The 22,572-nt window shown below is 47.6% G+C and overlaps 1 protein-coding gene across 1 annotated transcript in view; it reads left to right on the top strand.

The window, feature by feature from the left end:
- nfatc1 (nuclear factor of activated T cells 1) overlaps positions 1-22,572 on the top strand; it is a 38,412-nt gene that overhangs the window by 1,724 nt on the left and 14,116 nt on the right. Inside the window, exons 2-6 of the mRNA XM_053862235.1 lie at positions 1,634-2,678; positions 3,003-3,162; positions 7,738-7,940; positions 12,058-12,230; positions 14,124-14,264. Coding sequence (XP_053718210.1) covers positions 1,634-2,678; positions 3,003-3,162; positions 7,738-7,940; positions 12,058-12,230; positions 14,124-14,264 — 1,722 coding nt within the window. The remainder of the gene's footprint in view (positions 1-1,633; positions 2,679-3,002; positions 3,163-7,737; positions 7,941-12,057; positions 12,231-14,123; positions 14,265-22,572) is intronic.

Genomic DNA, 22,572 nt, shown 5'->3' with positions numbered 1-22,572 from the left:
ACTTTGGCGGCACGTTGTGTCGTGGTTGGTGCTGCAGCCTCCATAGCAAGAAGGTCAGGGGTTCGGTTCCAGCTTGTGGCAAGTCCTGCGCTTCTTCTGGTAGTTAACCTGTCCAGGGAGCCTCTCGCCCCAGGTAGCTGGGACCGGCTGCCGTCTTTGTAATCCTGTCTAGAAGCACAGGGAGAAAAAGAATGAACCAACATGACAATAAAGGCATCTTAAGCTGAAGTTTAACATCGTACATCTACTCAAATGGGTTTTGATGTGTTGACGGATGAAACTAGACATGACCTGTGTTAGCAGTAGAGGATTTAACTTCTCACTGTGGTGTGAGAAAAACTGTATCTATTCGAGATACAGCACCTGTTAGATGGTGTGGTAGCAGTTGTGATGCAGGCGTTTCTAGCAGTGGGTGTCTTGAAGAAGAAATTACATGCTAGCAAAGAAAAAGTCAGCTGGAAGTAGGTTTTGCTGTTTGAGAAGCTCATGCTGTTGCCATGGTAACTCACATGGCTACCCAGCATGAGCAAGTTCAATTTGTTCGTGAGTAACACCAATGATGCTTAAAGTAAAAACCAAGTGGAGGCCAAATGTGAGTGATGGAGGGTCTTCTAGCCTCTGTTTTTTTCTTTGAACTTTATCCTACAGATGATGTCAGAGAAGGATTGTGAATGTGCATCATGTGATTCACATCGACCTCAGTTCCTCAGCGGTGACGAAACGTCTTGTTACATCTGCCAAAAATAACGTGTCGGTTAGCGTTTACTTGTCAATAGGAAATGGTTTTAGACAAATGTTCAGGAGGTCTTCCTTGTTAGAACCTGGAAGTTGGAAACTTACGAAGGATTTTAGGAATCTGACAAATGAAAGAAGAAGTATGGCAGCAAACGTCCATGTTTCTATGGTGCCAGACTGAGTTGTGTCTTAGAGTTGCTGAAGAGGATTGGTAAAGATGAGATCACATCTGAGACCAGTCAGACGTGAAGCAAAGTGAAGCTCACGTGACCAGTGGGACTGAGCTGCTTGCTGGACGTCTGCCCTCCCTGAGTGCTTCTCCAGTTCAGTTTAAAATTGCGTCCTGATTAGTGACGCTCTCTTCAGCCTCCTTCTTTAACAAGCGGCTCCGTATTAGCCAGCAGGAGTCTTGGCAACAGATCACAGCCTTCCTTCCAAGCCGGAGCTTTTAAAGATGACAGCTAAACAAACCCCTTGAGAAACTCCTCAAGTGTTTATTTTCGGATGGAGAATGGTCGTTGAAACCGCTGGACTGGATGTGCATTACATCCTGCTGCCTGCGCAGAAGAAGAAACCCAGCTGGTCTACGACCAGACTGGGTTTATTTTTGGCTCTTTTATTCGCACCTCATTTCTTTACACAATGTAAGCCATTCATGGATTCCCAGTGCCATCGGTTTTGGCAGGGCAGTAAGCGTTGTATGGAGAGGCATTAAGTTTTAATGTGCATACCTATTGCTCCAGGAAATAGCCTGGACCACGTCCAGCGGGCTGCTGGTGCGATGCCGTTACAGACGACACCTCTAATAAGATCTTGCAAAAGCAGTGCTCTGGACGGGAGAGCCAGGGAATGTGTGCCTTATTATCACGCTAATAAACTCAATCCGTTTCTCTTCCAGATGCATATGGCTACACGCCAAACGTCAGTCTCTCTCTCCCGCTGGGGAACCCTTGTCTTCCCTCCCAGTATCACAGCCTGCAGTCCAGCCCTGCTATATCTGTGTCAGTCAGCGAGCCTCACAGCTATGACGCAGAGGACGACATGAGAGCCGCCGGATACTTTTCATCTCCAGGCATTCGTCCAAACGGAGCACCGACCCTGGAGAGCCCTCGCATTGAGATCACAGCCTATGGTCAGTTTCCTGAGGATGCGGCGGAGGAAGGGGGCCATCCTGTTGCTAAGCGAATGAACTCCATAGTGACACTGACGCTCCCAAGTGCAGATGGTTACCGTGACCCCAGCTGCCTGAGTCCAGCTAGCAGTATCTCTTCTCGCAGCTGCCACTCTGACGCTTCCTATGAGTCCACCTTTTCGTACAACTACGATAATTCCCCTCAGAACTCCCCTTGGCAGTCTCCATCCGTCTCCCCTAAGGGATCCACCCTTGCCCTGCCAGGGGAAGGCTGCGGTTCTGGGGGGTCGCCTCGACACTCCCCTTCAAACTCCCCACGCACCAGTGTGACGGATGACACGTGGATGGGTCACCGGAACTCCAGGCCAAACTCACCCTGCGGTGCAAAGAGAAAGTACAGCCTGAATGGAGGCCGGGTGTCCCAGAAGCACTACCAGCCATCTCCGAACCACTCTCCCGGTCCGTCCCCTCAAACCTCCCCCCGCTTGAGTGTCACGGAAGAGACCTGGCTGCCAAACACTAACCAGTACACCAATTCTGCGATCCTGGCGGCCATCAATGCTTTGACCACTGATGGAATGGTGGACCTCGGAGAGGGAATACCAATTAAGGCCCGGAAAACCAGCCTGGACCACAGCCCTTCTGTCAGCCTGAAAATGGAACCTGGGGGAGAAGAACTAACTCAAGGGGATCTGGTCCACGATGAGCACCCCTCCAACAGACTGTCCTTAAAGAAGGAAGGATTCTGTGGTGGCTACCTGGATGTGCCTCACCACCCGTACTCCTGGTCCAAGCCAAAGCAATACGTCAGGTGAGGATTTCTGTTCCCCATGACCAGGCTTTTAGCTTGGAGGGCGTCTGGGCGTCTGCAGACCATGAAAAAATGGACGCCCGATTCTTGACTGGTATACACCAGCGTAATCTAGCGGTCAAGCTACAGTGGAGAAACTGGCGTCCATCTTTTCATGTTTTGCAGATGCCCAGACGCCCTCCTATCTAAAAGCCTGCCCATGACATCCTTAATTTTACTCACTGAGAAAGCAAAAGCAAGCACACTTGTGTTGACCTGTATCTCCTAAACCTTCACACTCTACCTTGAGAGGAGCGTCAGACTAAAGAAGTATTTTCTCGACAGCCCAGCACTGCCAGCACTGGACTGGCAGCTGCCCTCCAGCTCGGGCCCCTACAGCCTTCAGATCGAGGTCCAGCCAAAGTCCCACCACCGCGCTCACTACGAGACGGAGGGCAGCAGAGGAGCCGTGAAGGCGCTGGCTGCGGGACACCCAGTGGTGCAGGTCGGCCAGACTGCTGATTCTTTTCATTTTTTCTTTGAAGCCCCGGTTATGGTTTTAACATGTGTGCAGATTTGCGAGGCCAAGACGCCAGGAGGCTACATTTTTCACTTTTATTCAACTCCTCTTTTCTTTTCAGTTTTTTTTAACACACCAATTGTTAAGGGGTTATTACACTGAGTGCCTTATGTAACTCTGATTGAATCTGGTCTGTGTTTTGATGGTCCAACTGCTGAGGTGCAGGGGGTTCCTGTGAGGAGCACACAGGCCCGGTTCTCTGCCTTTCCTCGATAGGGTAAAACTTCCGGGCGTTTGGAATGAGCGAGTCAAATCCTGTCTGTGGTGGCGACAAGGTTGCCCTTAAAGGGTGACATAATACTGATAACAGTGCAGTCTGGTGAGAAATTCAAGTTGCTGATCCGGACATCGATAACCAGCGGTCCAATTTGGGTCAGTGTGGAATCATTTCCTGTTTCACTCCCACGCCACGCTTTCTCCGGCCACCTCATTCCTTGCTCGTCCTTGGAGCTTGTGTAGTCTCTCTCACCTACACAAATGAGCTGGGGCCTGCTGACCTGTCTGCACCGCTATTTAAAGGTGCGACATTTCTGAATGGAATACCGTCAGTGTGCTCTTAGACAGTCCGGTCCAGTCGATCCATTCCTGTCCAGACGTGGTGACTCAGATTTTTCCATTGCGTCCTCCAGAGCTGCACAGACACTTACACAGTGATGTAGCGCGGCCAGTAAGAGCTTAGTCATAAGCTTCAACCACAGTTGCTCCGGTGGTCGAGACTTGAGGAGAGAGAGCGAAAAAAAAAGATATGTTTAAGTTATGAAACCCATCTGGTCCCTTGATCCTGTGACCTCAGACTGGATAAATAAGAGTTGCTCAGCGAGCAGAGAGCGGTTAAGCTCCGTTGTCAGTTAAATTATTACCTTCTAACTTTTTATTAATATGTCACAGCGAGCGTTAACAGCTCTGAGGCGCCATTTTAGAATCACACTTTTAATACAACTCCATTTTTAAGTTTGGCTGCTTTTCTTAACAGAGCTGCGGAGTCGAAAAATATTTTATTGATGGGAATGAAGAGAGACCGGTTGGATGCTCTCATGACATCTGGCGTCAATTGTGGATGATGGAGAGGGTTTTAAATTCATTTGTCAAGGAGCATTACGTGAAGCAACAGTCAGGTACCTTTGAACAGCATTGGTTCCTCTGTGCGCTGTGATCCTCAGCTCCAGCTTGGCCTCAGTTTTGATGTGCAAAACAGGATTATGGTCTTGAAGTACTTGGAACAGCCTTCCACAGAAGGCGAATCTAGTGGGCTGCTCTTGGTGGCTTTTTCCCGAAAGGAAAAGTAGGTATGGTCCACCTTGGTCTTGACTCGGTCTCGCCGCCACTAAGTCTTGGTCTTGGTGTGTGCTGGTCTTCGTCTTGGCTCGATCTCGGGCTGGGTGGTCTCGATTACAACTCCGCCTTCGGCTGGAACCAAGGCGGCCAAGTGAAGGACAGTTAGGAGGAGCCAATGAAAAGATGAAAGTGATTTTTATTTGTTATTGAGGGTTGAGGTGTGCAAACCTTCCTCTGTCAGACTCGGAACTTGTCTGGAAGCACAACCTGCACAGGTTATTCACCTAGTAGATTGCAGAGAGCTTGTGTTCAAGGGAAAAGATGCTTCTCAGAATCACGAGCAAAAGAGAGAAACAACCAGTTTCTAAGTGCAAAGCACTCAGAAGAATCCAGGAATGTTCTGGTAGAAGGTGGGGACATTGGGTCGCGGACAGTAGCCAAGATACAGGAGCCCAAAGCACTAGGTGAGTGACCTGGGTGAAAGCAGTGGAACCTCTTGGTGGAGAAAGATGGGTCAGTTCACTTGAAATTCATGTTCGGAGAGAGTGGTATTTGAGAAAAATGGTCCGACTCTCTGACCCAACAGCTGGTCTGTGAAAAACTCTATATATACATTTTTGTTTTGAATGTTCAATAAGAAAGACTTCAATAAAAGTGTGCTGTAAAAACAGGATCTTCTGAGTTTGATCTGCAAAAAACAAAGACCAGGCCTGATTTAGGTGGTGATCTTTACACAAAAGTACATATGTTGTAGATAGCTGGTTTGTTTTCCTTCTACTGTAGTCGCTGGTTTCCTTCTCCACTCCAAGTGGATCCAGTTCTGACCAACCTGAGTGGAGGTAGCTGGGGACAGGAAGCGTCGCCTGCCAATGGCGGGATGAGGCTCTGCACTGAGACCTTGCCGTCTTTGCTCGGAGCACGACTTGGTCCTGCACTAGGTGTTAATGGCGTAATGACAGGGGCCGAGTTCAGCGGGCTCAAAGAGAGGGAGTGTGTTCTCTCAAGCCCAACCACCCCCTTCCTTTCCGCCAGCTACCACCCCAAACCACACAGACTCTCTTTGTTTGGGAAAGTTCCTGTGTGCTGCTCTGACATCATCACATGCGAGGACGGCAGCGGCTGAACCACACACGTTTTTGGCAGCTCCTGATGGAGATGTTGGAGCGGGGCCTCCAACAAGGCCGCCCCATCTCTGCGACTTCCTGATTACACGCTACACGCGGCGCGGCGGCCTGGCCTCCTCCGCTTCTGTTCTCTGACTTCACAGCGTTTATTCTGGAAGCCAGTGCTCGGTGTGGCCGCCGCCTCCTCCTCCTCCTGCCGCCACCACACCCTCTCTCAAGCCAGCTCAGACTCAAAAATGCCCTTTTTAAATTCCCCTTCACCGCAGCTAATGCTGGAGAAGAAAAACCCTCATGTTCTTTTAGGTCTGACTCTCATCAGAGTGAATGTAAAGGGAGTCGCCTGAGTCACTGCAGAGGCTCTCACGTCCTTGTGCTTGAGATCAGTATCCCAACAGATAATTCAACAAATGTCAGGTGAAGAGTCACGACTGGGATTGTTCCCAGCTTGTTCACAAGGGTGTGTGTGAGTGAGGGAGGATTGTGTGTCGGGTTTTCTCTCCTGAGCTGTTGACTGGTGAAATGTAGTTTTCAAAATACCTCTAACAGATGGACAGGTGCGATATAGAAATGTGAAGTGCTGTGTGGTCCTGTGTGTCAGCTAGAAACCCGGCGCTGTGTAAAGTGCGGCTGTAGTGTTGGAGCCGGATGATAAGGATCCCTTTCTCCCTCCTCTTCGGTGCCTTGTGCCGCCAGAGTCCCGGCATTCCTCCTGTGGGTGATAGTATGAGCAGGGAGGGGCCGCTGCCTTGCCAGTGTCTTTGGGTGGAGAGCGCTGGGTGAGCCGGGTCACAGGACTTAAATCACTGCCATAAATCATAACTGTTCTGTGGAGCAGCTGCTTCGAGGATGAGAAAACTGTGGAGGAAAATCATGGTGAAATGGGTTGGAATAACTGGTTCCAAAAAAAGTTTTTCATTTGGAAAAAAAATAAACAAAATTTGAATCATAAAAAAAAGAAAAACTATGACAAACAATTGAATTAAGTGAAGTTTCAAATAAAAAAAGAAACATTTTCATGAAAGTTTAATCTGAAAAAAGTTTACTTGAAGAAAGTATTATGAATAATAAGTTCATTATTTCAATTATTTTATGGTCAAATAAATATTTTGATTTCCATTTCATGACTTTATTTCAATATTCAACATTTCTTTCGGAAATCATATCATTTTTTAAACATAATTTACTTTTTATGATCTTTTTTTGTATTCATAAAATGTTCTATTTTGGATCTCAACATATTTCTTTTTATTTAATTATAATTTAATAAAGTATCAAATTGAGAAAACATTTTATTAGTATTTAAAACTGGATTCAAAACATATTTATTTTCTTACACATTTTTTGTAGATACATTTTTATAGGTGATTGTTGAGTGTTTTTATTTTTTTATCAGACATTGACTGTTTTCTCATTTTTTATTTTATTTTATTGTATTTTGGGGGTTTCAAAACTGTTTTCTTGTTGACCTCGTGTGACCCTAACATAACTCCATAAAGAGCTTATTCATCGTCCCAAAATGACCCTGACCCAGCTTTAATGAAACTCACATTTGAGAATCAGATCAAACACATAACTGATGTCGAAGCGCTGCGACGTTCGCTCCGTCTCCCCGCTGTCTAAATAAACATCATTGCTAGGCAGCAACACACTTCCTCCCACAAATAAACTCCACTTCTGAGGCCTTCTAACTCTGACCAAGCTCCTCCTCCGAACCACATGCTGCGCCTCAACATTTTACAACCTTGATACGGTCAATCCTGGACGCACGCTGGTGAAAACGTGTTGTCGTTGGTGGGTTGCGGGTCCTGATCTGGATCGAACTGATCTGCTCTGCCGACCTGTCGCACAGTAGCCGGCTCTGTTCTCAGATTTCCTCCCGCTAGCTTGGGCTCCTCGGCTGAGGTCTCGGTGGCGGGAGGCCTCTTGTCAGCTCACACCTCTGGAGGTCTGGGAGCACTTCAGGGTCTGTGGGCGAAGAGAAACATCACCACTCACGTGTTGGTGCTTCACTGCTGACAATCCGAAGGAAGCTGTCTTTTTCACAACCCCCGAACCTCATGTCACGGTCGACCTGCTGATGCTGAACTCTCTCCCTCACCAGCTGCACGGCTACATGGAGAACGAGCCGCTGACCCTCCAGCTCTTCATCGGCACGGCGGACGACCGGCTGCTGAGGCCTCACGCCTTCTACCAGGTCCACCGCATCACCGGGAAGACCGTGTCCACGCCGAGTCACGAGGCCCTGCACAACAACACCAAGATCCTGGAGATCGCCCTGCTGCCCGAGAACAACATGAGGGCCATGTGAGTGTCCTTCACATTGTCCCTCATAGCCTCACAGTTTGAGCCCAGCTCTGTCCTTTCCGGTGACGGACTACCCTCCAGCAGGTTCATTCACCATTCCAAAGGGTCCCGTGTGTGGTGTGGTTAGGTTAGGTAGCTTTATTGTCAAATATGCTACAGTACAAGACATATAGCATGGATGAAATATCTGTTCTCTCAGACCTGGACGGCATGACGTAAAAATCAACAGACACTGGGACTGAGAGAAGCCGCTGCGTGTGTCCGCGCCGCCATCTTGGCGATGGATTTGACTCCTGTGCAGGGCGTCCCCCAACTTTACCCTCGGGTGACTGGGATAGCAGCTCTGACCCCATATTTATTAGTGTGACACCACTTGGTGGACGACTTTTTTTGCACAAAACCTGAATCGAGAGGGGAAATAACAGGTATTGTTAGAATAAAAACCTTCCTTCCTTCAGGGTGAAATTCTGGATATTATCCATCATCATCTGAATAAAACACAGCAAATTGAAATTGGTGAAACTGTTTAACATGTCACTTGAACTTCGTCTTTCTCACTGCTGTGGGGACCTTTCAGTCCCAACATGAGCGAGAAGACAACGACAAAATAAACCTGGGCCAAGTCAGACTCTATTTGTTGACCTGAAGCTGATCATCTAGTTGACCATCAGGTTTGTAGAGCCGGGAATGAAACACTTTCCATGAGTCAATTTCAGGGAGAAATTCAAAAAATTCAGTCACCAATTCCAGCCGCACCATATTATCACAGCCACTGCATCCATGATGACAGAGGCTCAATGAGGTTGCACTGATGGATGGACCAAACACACACAAAAGTCTCCGATAAATCTCACCTCAAATATTTGTAATATTCATGACGACAGTTTTGTCAACAATTTGTCCCTTTTCTTTTTCACCACGGTGATGGAATGTGATTTAAGAAATGCAACTGCCTCCTCTGCCCTCAAGGCTCATTGCAGTGGTCCCTCGAAGGTGGCGTTTAAACTAAGCTGAATAAACCTGGATCACAGCCACAGGTGATGGGATTTTATATGAATTTATAGTGAGCAAAATGATGCAAAAACCTTTAATATTTGCAGAGTGAAACTGTGGTTTTCACTAAATATAACCACCAAAAATCACGGCTTGGTGCTGTGTTACAACTAAATGTAAAAAGCAGTTCCGCGGGAGGAAACCTGTCTGTGAGGGTTCGAAGCTTTAAAATCATGGCGGAGGATCCAACCATCAACAAATCACACGTGTCATGACCAGAGCCCTGAGTGTATCAATCCTCTGGGTGAAATCGTGCAGCTGTGTGTGTGTGTGTGTGTGTGTGTGTGTGTGTGTGTGTGTGTGTGTGTGTGTGTGTGTGTGTGTGTGTGTGTGTGTGTGTGTGTGTGCGCGCGCGCGCGCATGTGTGCGCATGTGTGCGCATGTGCGCGCATGTGTGCGCATGTGTGAGGAGAGATCGGGTTCCAGGGATGTTTGTGTCTGCAGACAGTGGCTTCCTGCACACCTCAGCACTTTCTCCCTGTTTAATGGATGAACCACATAAGTGCCGTCTTATATAACAACTGGAGCTGTTCTTAAAGCAGGATACACCTCGGGGTATTTACCGACTGGGCTCTGGGTTCAGGGCTCTTCATCCGCTCTGACGTGCACATGATGAATGGTAGCTGTGGGTTTCAACTGGAGCAGAGAGAGTCAGGCCGACGGATTTGGACCAAGGAAAGGTATCAGGGGTGAAGGTGCTGAATTTTTGGGTCATTTTTGGTTTGATAAAACGGGTTTGTCAGTGTGGATCTGGTCTGTGAGGAGCTTCTGTTGCCCACGAACACAGACTTCTCGTGGCTTCTGGGATGAGGATCAGCTCCTCTCAGTCTGAGACTCTTTCTGCTTATTCATCTTCGTCTTTGGCGTGTTTTCTTCTTGGTTTTCTTCTTCATTTTCTTCCGTGCCTTCAGTTTCATTTCATTGTTCATGTTCGGCCCCTTTGTCTTTTGCTTAATGGTCTCCTTTGTCTTGTTCCTATTATTCATTTCATGTTCTTTGTCTTCATCTTTTACATCACTTTCTTCATCTTCTTTGTTTTTAGTTTCTTCACATCTTCATATCTTCTTCTTCGTATTTGTACTTATTTTCCTTACCTTCTTCTTCATCTCCTTCATCCTATCTTCAGAACAAGACAATGTGGAGAAAGACCTATCTTTCTCTACATTGTCTTGTTCTTTTTTCTTCATTCTTCGTATTGTTTGTCTTCATCTTAGTCTTCATTTTCATCTGCATCTTCTTTCTCTTTTTCTTCTTCACTTTCTTCTTCATCCCATCTTCATTTTCATATTGTTCGTCCTCATCTTTTTCTCTTATTCATCTCTGTCTTCACCATCTTGTTCTTGTTCCTCATCATCTCCATCTTTGTCTTCACCGTCTTTTACATCATTTTCTTCATCTTGGTCTTGTTCATCCTCATCATCATCTCCATCTTTGTTTTTGTTTTCTTTATCATCTTCTTTGTCTTCACCGTTTATCTCCTTCATCCCGTCTTCATCTTCCTCATGCCGTCCTTCATCTCATCCATGACCTTCATTGGATGACCTCCTCTTCTCCTGTTCCTGCTTCCACCATCTGTAACATGGTCCAACATGTCCGCTCCCTCCCTACTCAACGTGTCTCAGTATGTGTGTTCTCTCTAGTGTGTTCACATGTAGAGGAGGGTGAGCAGCTTGATCTTCAGGAAGAGGCTCAAAGTAGATCTTGTCAGGATGCGTCTTGAAGGCCTTTCTGGTGCGGTCCCCTGTGACCGAAGTCTCAGGATTTCCCTGCTCTGTTGGAGGTTTCTGGGAAGCCTTGTGCCGCTGGCATGACGGAGGTGGATCAATACAGTGATGGATGATCGGATGGAATTAAAACAAAGTTATTCCAGTGTCATGAAACAGTGTGACTCAAAAGAACCAAATCATCAGCGAGGCTTCTTCCCCGTGCTTCCCCCCCGAGGCACGCACAACTTTTACAATGTGGTTTTGCACTCAGTCCGTCTGCGTAGGCGGAGCCGCCCGGGTCCTCGGCACCTGATGACTTCGCCAGTGCTGGGGCTTGCGTCTGGCGGGAAGAATGTCGGGGGGTGTTCTAATGCGTGTTACAGTCCACCTCCAGTGCGGTGTGTGGAATGTGGCGTCAAGTAGCTCCGGGATGGAAAATCCAGAAGCCGCCCGGCGAGAGATCGACCGAGGACGCTGAGGAGGAGAGTTTACGAAGTGAAGGGGACCGTGTTGTGGGTCAGGGTTGTCGGTGATGTAATGGACATTCCCAGACATTTTCATCGTTGAATCGCCAAGAAGTGGAGAAACATTTGTTTGTTCCAGCAGACTGCGATTTCAGATAAACACTTCTGTCAGCTGCTCTTGAATTTCACTTTCTTGATCGGAACTTCTGACAAGTTCCTCAGGAATTTTTTATTTGAGATCTTAGCGCATTAGCTGGTGCTATTTAGTGCGACAAACCGAAGACCTGGTTTGACTGTGTTGGTCGCAGGTTCACACAGTCTCAGCTCAGATGGTCAGAACCGTTCTTTAGCATTGTCCCGTCTCACTGCCAAAACCCAAAAAAGCCAAACAAAAAAAAAAAGTATTTCCTTTTTCAATCGAGCTCTTGGTAAACAATATCTATTGAAGCCAACTTAGTGTGGACCTTTTTCGATTGTGAATTTTGTTTTTTGAACCTAGCACAGGGGAATTAAACGGTAACGGAACAGAACGGCTGCTCCTGAGCTGTAAACAGCGCCCTCTACTGGTGGTCCATGTGACCTGGTGTTCAGTGAAATTTGGGACAGACCCCAAATCAAGATAGATGTCCTCAATCCAAAATCACTGAACTTAAGTTCCTTTAAGAGAAACATTGTGGTATGTCTTTGTCTTCTTGTGTCATTTTAGCAGAACCGCGCAAAGCTAACGTTTGTTAGCCTCACAGTGCAGCGTTAACCTTTCTCTGTCAGACATAGACAGGTTGCGCCAGTTTGTCCTATGCAACTCAAAAGACCTTCTTGAATTTTGGACATTTTGAGTCATTTCCGAGTCAGTCGACTGAGTCCGCCACCTTTTCTGCTTCGGTTCCTCGACAGAATCGACTGTGCCGGCATCCTGAAGCTGCGTAACTCCGACATTGAGCTGCGAAAGGGAGAGACGGACATTGGACGCAAGAACACGCGAGTGCGGATGGTCTTCAGGGTCCACATCAACCAGCCCACCGGGAGAACCGTGTCCCTGCAGGTGGCGTCCAACCCCATCGAATGCTGTGAGTTTTTCAGATGTTATGTTCGCGCAGAAAGAAAGAAAGTAATAAGAAAGTAATTCATTTATTATTAGTTAATGTGTGACCCATAACTATTACTAAAAGTTCAGCACAATGTTGTTAACAGTAGGGCATTCAACTCTAAGAACAGCTCAGGATTTAGTTCAATTTTGATGGCGAGTGAAGGATGACGTCTTAAATTCCCTGAAGTCACTGGCCGTCGCTGATGTTCTGCCGGGTGAATGAACTGCCTCTGAACTCGGCACCTCTGAAATAAAGTCGGTCGGTTCCTGTGGCTTTGGCAGCGAGCGTCGCCATTGAGATTAAGTCTATGAGGTCAATGAAAGAGGGAAGTTGAACCATGAGCTCAGACCCCTGAAATAGAGCATTGTCAGATTCTGAGCTGCCACCGGAGACGTGTTGAGGAGAGACCAGTGACGGAGGAGTGACTTGAGGTGTAATGGACCTCACAGTACACATATGTTTGGGGGCACCTTTTCTTAGTTTACATTTTACTTACTGTATCTCTGCACATGTCCGCCCAATGTCACCTCTGTATCTTCATCTCTGACTCTTCCAACTTCTTGAATCCCGAGCCAGTGACTCCCACCTGACCTGTCCCCGTCTGCACTCTCCTCTTCACCTCCTTCATCAGATTTCTGAAATGTTTTCAGGCACTTTGGCCTGAGTGCAGCGCCCTGACAAGCACAACTTTGAAGTCAGCAACAGGAGTCTTAAGTGTCTTTTTCAGAGCAGTGTTTTCCAACCTTTTTCAAGCCACAGCGTCGAAAGTCCTGTAGAAAATCCCTTTTAATTTGTGGAAAACTGTAGCTCCTGACACTTGGCTATGTTGGCATGGTATTTGCAGGAACAAATTGCAGAAAATGTATTTGTTTAAAAATGTTTCCAGAAGGTGGCGGGCAAGATGGCAAAAAATATGTCATGATTTATTTCTTTATGTTAAATAATTTTATTCTAGTTTGGGGAATTTCTTCTTTGAACAATGAGCCTTTCTCTCTTCACATTTTGGAGCACTTTTGTTTGGTTCTGCATTTAGTTTTTAGCTAACCTTTAAAACCACAAAGCAAACTCTGACAGTCTACGAGTGTCAATAAAGTTTTGAAGTGAGACGTCACGCTGGCCGTTAGCGCTGTCTTTGGCGTCGAGGGTCCGACAAGAAACAATCCATCATTCTGTGGTGAAGGTGTGTGGTCAGGTTTAAAAACAACTGGAAGTTGCACATGTGAGCGACTTCTTTGCTGTGAGTCTGCGGGAAGAGGAATCAGCGCAGCAGCATAGATCTGTAGCGTATAGAAAGAATGTGACTGAATCCAATCCATCTCCTCCGTTGGTAGATTGTCAACAGGTTGCAGTTGCTCATGATTTCGTGTCATCATATCGTCCATCTCTGGACAAATAGGGTGAAACCGGATCATTTCATGCGGCACACCTGACAGTCTCTGGTTATAGAGCTTCAACCAAACTTTTGGTTACCAAATACCAGCAGAGAGTTCCTGTTGTTGTACCTCACTGGTCCTAATGTAAAGGCTGGCATGAGCCAAGGTCAAAGTGGGTCATTTTCCAATGCTATTTTCTCTTGTCTGACTCAGAAGAAAGAACATTTCTAGGATTGGAGGTCATGATGTCAGAAATAAAATTGACAAAACGTAAAATTCTGTTGGTGGTCACAAGCAGATTGAGGGCTTTGTTGTTACTGTGTATCTGCAACCGAATCTTAAAACCCAAACATCCCCTTTAAGAGAAGGACAAACAGACGGGGCGCAGCTCTTTGATTCGGGCCTCGTGCGCGGTTGTGAGTCAGTCTGGATGCTCAGGTCTGCATGGGGAGTGGGTGTGTATTAGCCCAGCGCTGATCTCCTGCGCTCCCTCCCACAGCTCAGCGATCGGCTCAGGAGCTGCCGCTGGTGGACAAGCAGAGCCTGGAGACGTGTCCCGCCCCCGGAGGGGAGATGATGCTTCTGGACGGGCACAACTTCCAGCACGACTCCAAGGTGGTGTTCGTGGAAAAGGCTCAAGGTGAAGGAGCTGCTGTGTGTGTGAGTGTGAGTGTGTGTCTCCCGCGCTGTGTTTTTGGAGAAACCCCAGGACTACTCCCCTGTCCTCCTCCTCCCTCCTCAGCCGTCAAAATATCCCGGGCCCTGCCAGAGTGCCACATGTGTTGCACATTAATGCGCTGTATTTTTAACCCAGCAGATTTACATTTGCACAAGTTTCCATTGCCTGCTGGACGCAGGACTGGATCCCCGACCGGTGTGTGCGGCGGCCTGTTTCTGTGTGTCACTATTTGTTTCTCTTATTCCTGACTGGAAGCTGCTGGGGTCCGGGGGTGGGGGGGCGGGGTGGGGCGGCCGGGGACTGCTCCCAGATGTTGGTACGCCGAGGTTTACAAACAGTCATTTCCTTGATTAGCTGCAGTGAAGCAACGTGAGCTGGACGCTAAGCAGCGTAAACACATGTGAGCCCATCATCCCACTGACTCACCCAGGGAAGTGCCTTCATTGTTCCACCTGTGAGAGGAAGCATTCAGGAAGCCTCTGGGGCTGCAGCTGCTGCCCGCGGTTCTTCAGCAGAACATCATTTTTCATTTTCAAACGTGATTTTCTTAAGTCTGCCACCACGGATTTCTGTTAAGCCTCGCATTGCCACGCTCATGCCCCTGGGTTTATGTGGATCACGACGGCTTTGAGTGAGTTCCAAAAGCTGCATCTCTCAGTTTAAACTGAAAAATTGTAAGAACTCCAGAATGACACGAATACTCAAACTGAGATGATGAATCTGAACTACTTTACATATTTAAAGTAACAACTTTCCTGCTTGTCCAGGTGTGAGCAACCAGGTGGTCTTCCCGCTCCCACTGACAACCGTACCACGGTATTGAGTGCTAAGAATGTGAAACAACACACCCCAATGAGCCCCCTGGCTGAGATAAAAATCGTTTTCTGACTCATGATCGGACTCAATAAACATTCAATAACCCGCACTGCAACACCGCTCACTCTTCGTCTCACTCCCTCGCTGCAGCTGTGTGCGTTCAGTAGAGTTTTACCAGCAGTTTGCACATGCCGTACATCACTTCCTGTATCCAGAACCTTTGTCGTTAATCCTCAGATCGTTCACGAGTCATTGTACTGGAAGGACCGTGTCACTGTTGACGTGTATGTTGGTGACATTCTGGATGAGTTTGGATAAACGTGAGGCTGGACAGTGGCGATCGGATGGCAGTTAATAAACTTTTCTTCAGTAACTCCTCAGTGGAGGAGGGGAAGCCACATGAACATCAATGAAACGGCACGTACATAGACAAACCTTACGCTGTATATATTTTTTCAGGGAACATACAGAGAGGGGCCCAAGCTTTTTTTGGATTGCTTGTTTCGTCCTCCTCCAAATGCGATACAACAATGTGAATATTGTTTTGCAACTTGTCGTTTCGTCATCCCTGAGGTCCCTCTGGGGCTGATCTGGCCCGACTTGCTCCGTGACCATGTGCAGACTCGGTTGCTGAGGCCTTTGTTTTTGACAAGGGTTTCCCCGCGTCTGGCTGCAGCCGTGGATTCCAGGGCAATCCTCGCATGGAAACAACCTGAAGCCAGACCTCCCTCTCTCTCCCTCCTCCTCCCCCGCACCCTATCATCCATCCATCTCATATCTATCAGCTTTTTGTTCATTAGCTCTTCGAGCTGCAGACTCCTGGGGAGACACATCTTCTTTACAACTCCACTCAGGAAACATCATTAACTGCTGGAGTGAACAAGAGCATGCTGAGGGCGTGTTTCCTGCAGCTATCAGCAGATGGATTGAGTGTTCCTGAGCGAGGATGTTGCTGTCCCTAGTGATGGGTCGGTTGCAATACCCAAGTGTCCTCCAGGTCAGGAATTGATGGAAGTTTGTTGCACCGTTGTTTTCGGCCGGTGACTGTTGCAGTACTGCATACCGCCGCATGATGGTGGACTGTGCTATGGAGGCTTATGACTGCTCCGAACAGGGATGCGCTGATCCCGACCCTGGTATCAGGTACCAGCCTCTTAAAGTGGGACCAACGCAGCATCAGTGTTATCCCACAGCATGGCAAGATGGCTAATACCTTAACACTGGTATCAGATTGGTATCGGTCCATATCCAAAGCTCAGGCATCGGTGTCGGGACCATAAAAGTCGGATCAGTGCATCCCCAGTACCAACATCTGCTTCAGACCATTCTTCACCAGCAAACTGATGCTGGGGTCTAGATTTAAGAGGGTGCCCAGTTGTCGGGTGAACGGTCCCAAGTTAAGACACTCTGGTGTGGGGTGGGGTCAATCGAGTGGCCACTGTCTTTCCAGCATTCAGCTCCAGGATTTACTGGCTGCACCACTTGTTCCACCACTTACTTCTTCTTACTTCTTACGTCTACTTCTACATTTAGTGCAGTTACTACTATTATCACTACTACAATTTCCTCTGGTGCTACTGCTGCAACCACTGCTTTTACTGTTATAATCAGTACTAATTACTACTACTACTACTATGCCTAAAACTTATATCACTTAAAAATATAGGAGTACAACTACCTTGACTACTACTACCAATACTATTTATATACAGTATCACTACTGCCATCTCTGTCTGTTTAGTACATCCACCCCTTCTGCCATTGCTACTAATTATACGACTACTACCCTGACTACCACTACTACAACAAAACATCAGGAATCTTCTTCAGTAAATACTGCTACCACTGATGCGACTGTCATTATTGCTACCGCATTACCACAGTAATTTATACAGCTACTAATATTACTACTTCATCACTACTACATCTACTTCTTGTACTTGTACTATTCAGTCCGTAGGTCGGTTTTGACCGTCCAACCTGCCCAAGCTTGAGTGACATGCAGCAGTTCAGGGAGATGAGCTGGGACTTGCACGAGGGTTATCCCAGCGTCACACACTGCGTCCTGCCTGACAGGAAGTTTGAAATACGTTTCCAGCGGGAGTCCGGTCGGACTAGCTGGGGAAGCTTGTTGGAGAGAAGTGCTAGGATGCTGTCAGGGCAGAAATGAACAAGATATTGGCGCGGGATGTCGTGTGGAGCCACGGTACAGGAGGTCTCTTTGTGTTCAGCAGCTCCAAGTGAAGTTGACGTAGACAAGCACACGACTGGGACCAAGCGAACGCTGGAGACAGCTGATTCGCTCGGTGGTTGGAGGTGAATGGAGAGAGTCCTGAAATACCACAGCTCATTTGCATGTGACTGTGTCAACAGCGATCATCGTCAAAACATCCCAAAAGGTCTTTGCTCTGACTCACTAGCCAGCTAGTTTCCACTTGCGCCGAAGCTGTGAGAAAACATTTAACAATCACGCTCGCTAATCCCCAACGGTGGTTTTTGTTGCCCATTCAGCTAATTTTACCGATCGACGATTTTCCTGCCGGCGTTCCAACTGAACGCTACGAAAGAAGGCTCCCAAAGCTGCGGTTCCGAGCACGTGGGCTCGGGCAGATGTGAGCTCCGAGGTTGTTTGCGTTACAATTATGTGCGTGCGCGCGCGCGTGTGTGTGTGTGTGTGTGTCAGAGTTTCCCTGCAATTATAACCAGGAAAGACGGGTCTCCCTGCTCCGGGAAGCTGCCAGTGAACTTGAAACTTTTGTTTGCTGCGATTGTGCTGAGAAAAACAGCTTCACTATAATCGCACCGGTCGTCTATCTAAGCCTGTCGCCGCGCTCGATGGAGTCCTCGCTTCCTCGACCACTGCTGGATCACAAACACTGGCTTCTCTTGTTCAGTCATTTCAGGAAGCAAAGCTTTCTGGATGCTCTGTTTTGCTCCTCAGTCAAGTTGCAGTTCTGTCCAAGCCTTTTGCAGAGGGTTGCCTGGTTGCAGCCGGCGAGTCGTGTCTGCATGACCTTGACGGTCCAGACAATCGGACTGTAATCTAAACCTGCCTCACCCGCATCATTCCCGTCATTTACCCCCTCCTGCCTTTTTGATACCATCTCTGATGGATCTCACTCCAGCTGGGAAATTACACCCCCTCTTCAGGAGCCATCTGCTTGAAGAAGTCTGAGCGGTGGGAGTCAAACACTGGCCTCAATAGATCGAGGAGACTTCGCTGTTTAGACGAGTCTAGCTGGATAATACTTGGCGACACTTGTCTTGCTCCCAACTATACAGTAACAGGACAAGACTCATTTGAAGAACATTGTATTCCTCTTTGTCTTCTGGCAGGAAGCCTAGCCCCCCACCTTCACCCATCTTCACCATCCTCTCTGGTCACGTCTTCTTCATGCCCTTTTTCACCACATCCATGCTCCACATGAGTTTCAGCTTCTCTTTTGACCTGGTTCTATCATCTGCTGTATGGGTTCTAAACCGCCACAAGACTAGAACCCAGCTTGTTGCGAGACCCCACAACAACCATCCTACTGATGGCACCACTCCTCACAGAGTACCACGGACTTCAGTGCCGTTCATTCTCACTCCTCTGGCGCCACATATTGACGATCACGTGGTCCAACGTTGAGGCGGGAGTCACCATCCTGAGCTGTCACTGATATCTCACTTGTGATTTTACTTGGTGTATGTTGTACCCCACTTGACCATAACCAGAAGACGGACGATAAATTGCAAGCTATATACTATTGTATCTATGAGTGGCACCTTAAGTAGCACCACCCCGTGTCTTAACCCCTACTATTTTTGTACTCTTATCTGAGAGCCTGATCCTGATCATGACCGACATTAACCTGACAAGCTTGCAACGCTCATTCCTTCCCAGGGCTTCCAACCCGAGGCAACTTTTGGAATGAATCTAGACCCCTTTTGTGTGAAGCTTATATGGTCTCTCCGTGCTTCCGTACGTTTCATCCAGGAACTCTGGTTTCCTCCCGCAGTCCAAGAATTTTATTGATGTCTCAAAACTGAATGATCGGAGTGAGCGCGGGCTGCTGGTCCACACGTGCCCTGCGATCTACTGCCGTCCTGTTCGGGGTTTCCCACCATCTCTGGTCCCAAGTGTCGGGGATGGGCTTCAGACCCCGACCACTCCGTGAGCTGAAAAATTTGCTAGGGATGAGCAGACAAGGGTGCGTCCTTGAGAACAATCCTCCGTCTGTTCTAATGTTTTAACTCCATCAGTGCAAGACATCTGCGTCAGTTATCTCCGTTTGTCGCTCGGCGTGGTTCATGTTAGAATCAAACCAGGGATGCTGAGGGCAAAACCTTTGTGGAGTAGCTATGAGAGCGTTTTAACATCTGGCCTGGCAACCGGACGTCGGGTGCCTACAAATAATTGTGTTTCCAACAAACCCCTTTGTCAGTGTTCTTTGGATCCGGTCCATCACTCCGGGCCCTGAACTGCGAGCTGACTAAGCCTGGACGTCTGACTGGAACACCCCGACAATTATGTCGGATTGTTTTTGGCCTCAGCCAGTAAGAGGAACGTAAACAGTGAGAGGGGTGGCGTGCTGTGGCGCTCAGGTCTGGATTCACCCTCTGACGACGACACAGTGACCATTAAGGAAAAGAACCATAAAGGAAAAGACTCACCTTGAATAGACACAGAGAGGTGGTACTGACAATTTGTGTTATTTTTTGGGGGGGGGGGTCAGTCTTTTGGAGTAACAGACAGAGAGGAAGTGAAGAAGAGAGTGCAGGCCGGGTGGTGACGGTGGGGACGAAGGTAATGGTTTAGAGACTCATGAGTCAGAGTTAGAAGAGTCAGAGATGCAGTTGAGGAGGACAGATGGTTTGGACACATGGAGGGGAGAGACAGTGTTGGACCTAGAATGTTGCCGATGTAAAAGAGAAGGTGGGGGACCTCGGATGGGAGAGGCTGAAAACCATGGAGGGATAAGGCTTTTCTCTCCTCTGGTTCTACTGGCGGATGAACAGAACAATGAATTCTTTTCTGCCTCCGGCATTTTAGGGCCAATGTGGGTTCGCAAACAAATCAATTAAAGGCACATAAACGGTGTAGCTTGCCTCTTTAAAAGCTAATAAAAGCCACAGCACTTTTCATAAAACGGTCTTTATCAGGGAGGCATGGTGAAAGCTGAGTTGTGTCGGTGCTGACCGGGCACTTTTGGGCTTGTTGGAGAAGGTTGAGAGAAGTGAGTCATGATAGGAGGAATGGAGGAAATCCTCACGCAGAAGTGGCTGGTATCGGACCCGTGTACAAGGCCTGCGCAAGGTGGGACAGTCCCGCTGAAGTCACAGTGTCTCCCTGACCCCGGCAGTTCCTGAGTGAAAGGTGAGCTGTTGCTGTCATGAGAGCGTGGTCCAGTCCAGGTCTTTTGAAGGGGCTTGGGAAGGAAGGATCAGCGGGGTGAGGACAAGGGAAGTCTTTCAGCATGTGTTTATATTTACTGTATGTTAGCAGGGCCAGCGCGCTCCTCTGTGGGCACCGCAGCGACTCCACCCAGCTCCACTTAAGAAGCACAAGGAACTGTTTGATTCTTGGACAAACCCAACATGACAAATAACCGTATTGTATATTGTTGGATCCCCTCCGGCTGCTCCGCCGCCGCGCCGCTGGCCGGCCTGTGTTGCGTCTGCCCTGGGAAAGTAATGATTTGTATAGAGCGCCACTCACCATGAGGACTGCGAGAGCTGTGCGCAGCTGGGAGGAGGCCAAGGTGAGCGGTGGGAGCTGGAGAGGGGTACCCAGTTTACACGCTGGTTTTGGGAAGGGGGGTTGAGCTGTGTGGCTCCGATCGCGTTGGATGCCGTCCAGGAGGAGCGAGGCCGCTCGCTGGCCACAGTGAGCCCATGCTGCCGCGTGACTCTGGAACATTCTGTGGTTATCAATTCCATTCGGTGGTTATCAATTACCCAGCGCACTGTTTTCAAACAAAGACGTCCCACACTGGCGGGCGGTGGAAGTGCTGCCTCAGCTCTTTTAAGTTTCCTGGCTAACAGGGAGCGTTTGTCATTTTGGTTTGTTCATGGATGAAGTATGTTGTGTGTTCGTCTGAGATCAGTCACTTCCTTGAGAGCTTCATCTTCAGACCTGATTCATGATGTTGACTCAGCCAGCGCCTCGGCACTGAAACATAGCCACTGATCCATCAAGAGAAAAAAAAACATTCATGACAACCACTTAATACTAGAAAAACAGACCGAACAGAACCTTTCTCTCTCCTACTGCTACTGCAACAACTGCAATTATCAACACTGCGGCGATGGCTGTGACTGCAATACGACTGCTGCTACCAGAATTACTTGCTTCTGCATCAAGTAGTACTATTACTGCTTCAACCAATTCCACAAATACACCCTCTATTTCAAATCTTACTCTACTGATATTACAGCGACTGCTATCACTGCAACTGCCGCTACTGCTACAACAACTGTAATTGCTACTACGAGTTCTACTGCTGCTTCTGTCAGTATTTTTGTGGTGGAGCCCCTATTCCTTTACTGCTACTTATGCTACCACTAAAGGTACCACTGTTATTGCTATGACAATAGTACAGCAATTTATACAGCAACTACTCCAACATGACTTCAACTAGCTATACATCTACTACTTATGAATTTACTTCTACTATTAATAGTACTATACCACAAATGCTACTACTGTTGTTATTACTATTACTACTTCAACACTACTACATCTACTTCAACACTATTACATCTCCTTCTTTTACTATTACTTCCTCTATCAATAGTACTATTCTACTGCTCCAACTACCACCATTACTGCTACAGTTACTACAAATGCAACAATTCATACAGGTATTACTACTTCTACTACTAGTACAATTACTCCTACAAAACTTTCTGGTGCGGCGGCTGTGACTACCACTATTACTGCTATTATTAATTCTACTACTACAATGGCTAAAACTCTTATTACTTCAAGAAACTAGTACTTCAACTTCCATGACGGCTATTACCAATAATTATATCAATACCTGTATAGCATTTTCTCCACTTCTACCCTTGTTACTAATTATACTAGAAGTACATTGACTACTACTACAATACCAGCAGGTTGAAAGGTTGAAAAAGCTTCATTGTCTGTTCTAGTAAAAACAGAGATGTGTCTTTTGTCTCGGCTGTTGACCAGTTTAAAACCACACTCACACATTAGGAGCAGCAGTGACGTGGAGAAAACACTGACATGGTAAAAACACCAGCTGACTCATGGACCAGACTCAAATCTAAAGAAACACATTGCATTAGCACCATAAGGATGAAGACCAGTATGTGTTAGCTGGGCCTTTGGTTGGGGTGAAGGAGACTCTCAGGCTGCTCTCCTCTCTCTCTCTGTCTCCTGCTTCTCCCTCATGGCACCTCAGTGCAGTTGGAGGAGCACAACTGTCATTTGACCGTCTTAACT

The sequence above is a fragment of the Synchiropus splendidus genome, chromosome 4 (genome assembly GCF_027744825.2).
Source record: "Synchiropus splendidus isolate RoL2022-P1 chromosome 4, RoL_Sspl_1.0, whole genome shotgun sequence".
NCBI lineage: Eukaryota > Metazoa > Chordata > Actinopteri > Syngnathiformes > Callionymidae > Synchiropus > Synchiropus splendidus.
Note: the sequence above shows the minus strand (reverse complement) of the source record. Positions and strands in the feature narration are given on the sequence as shown.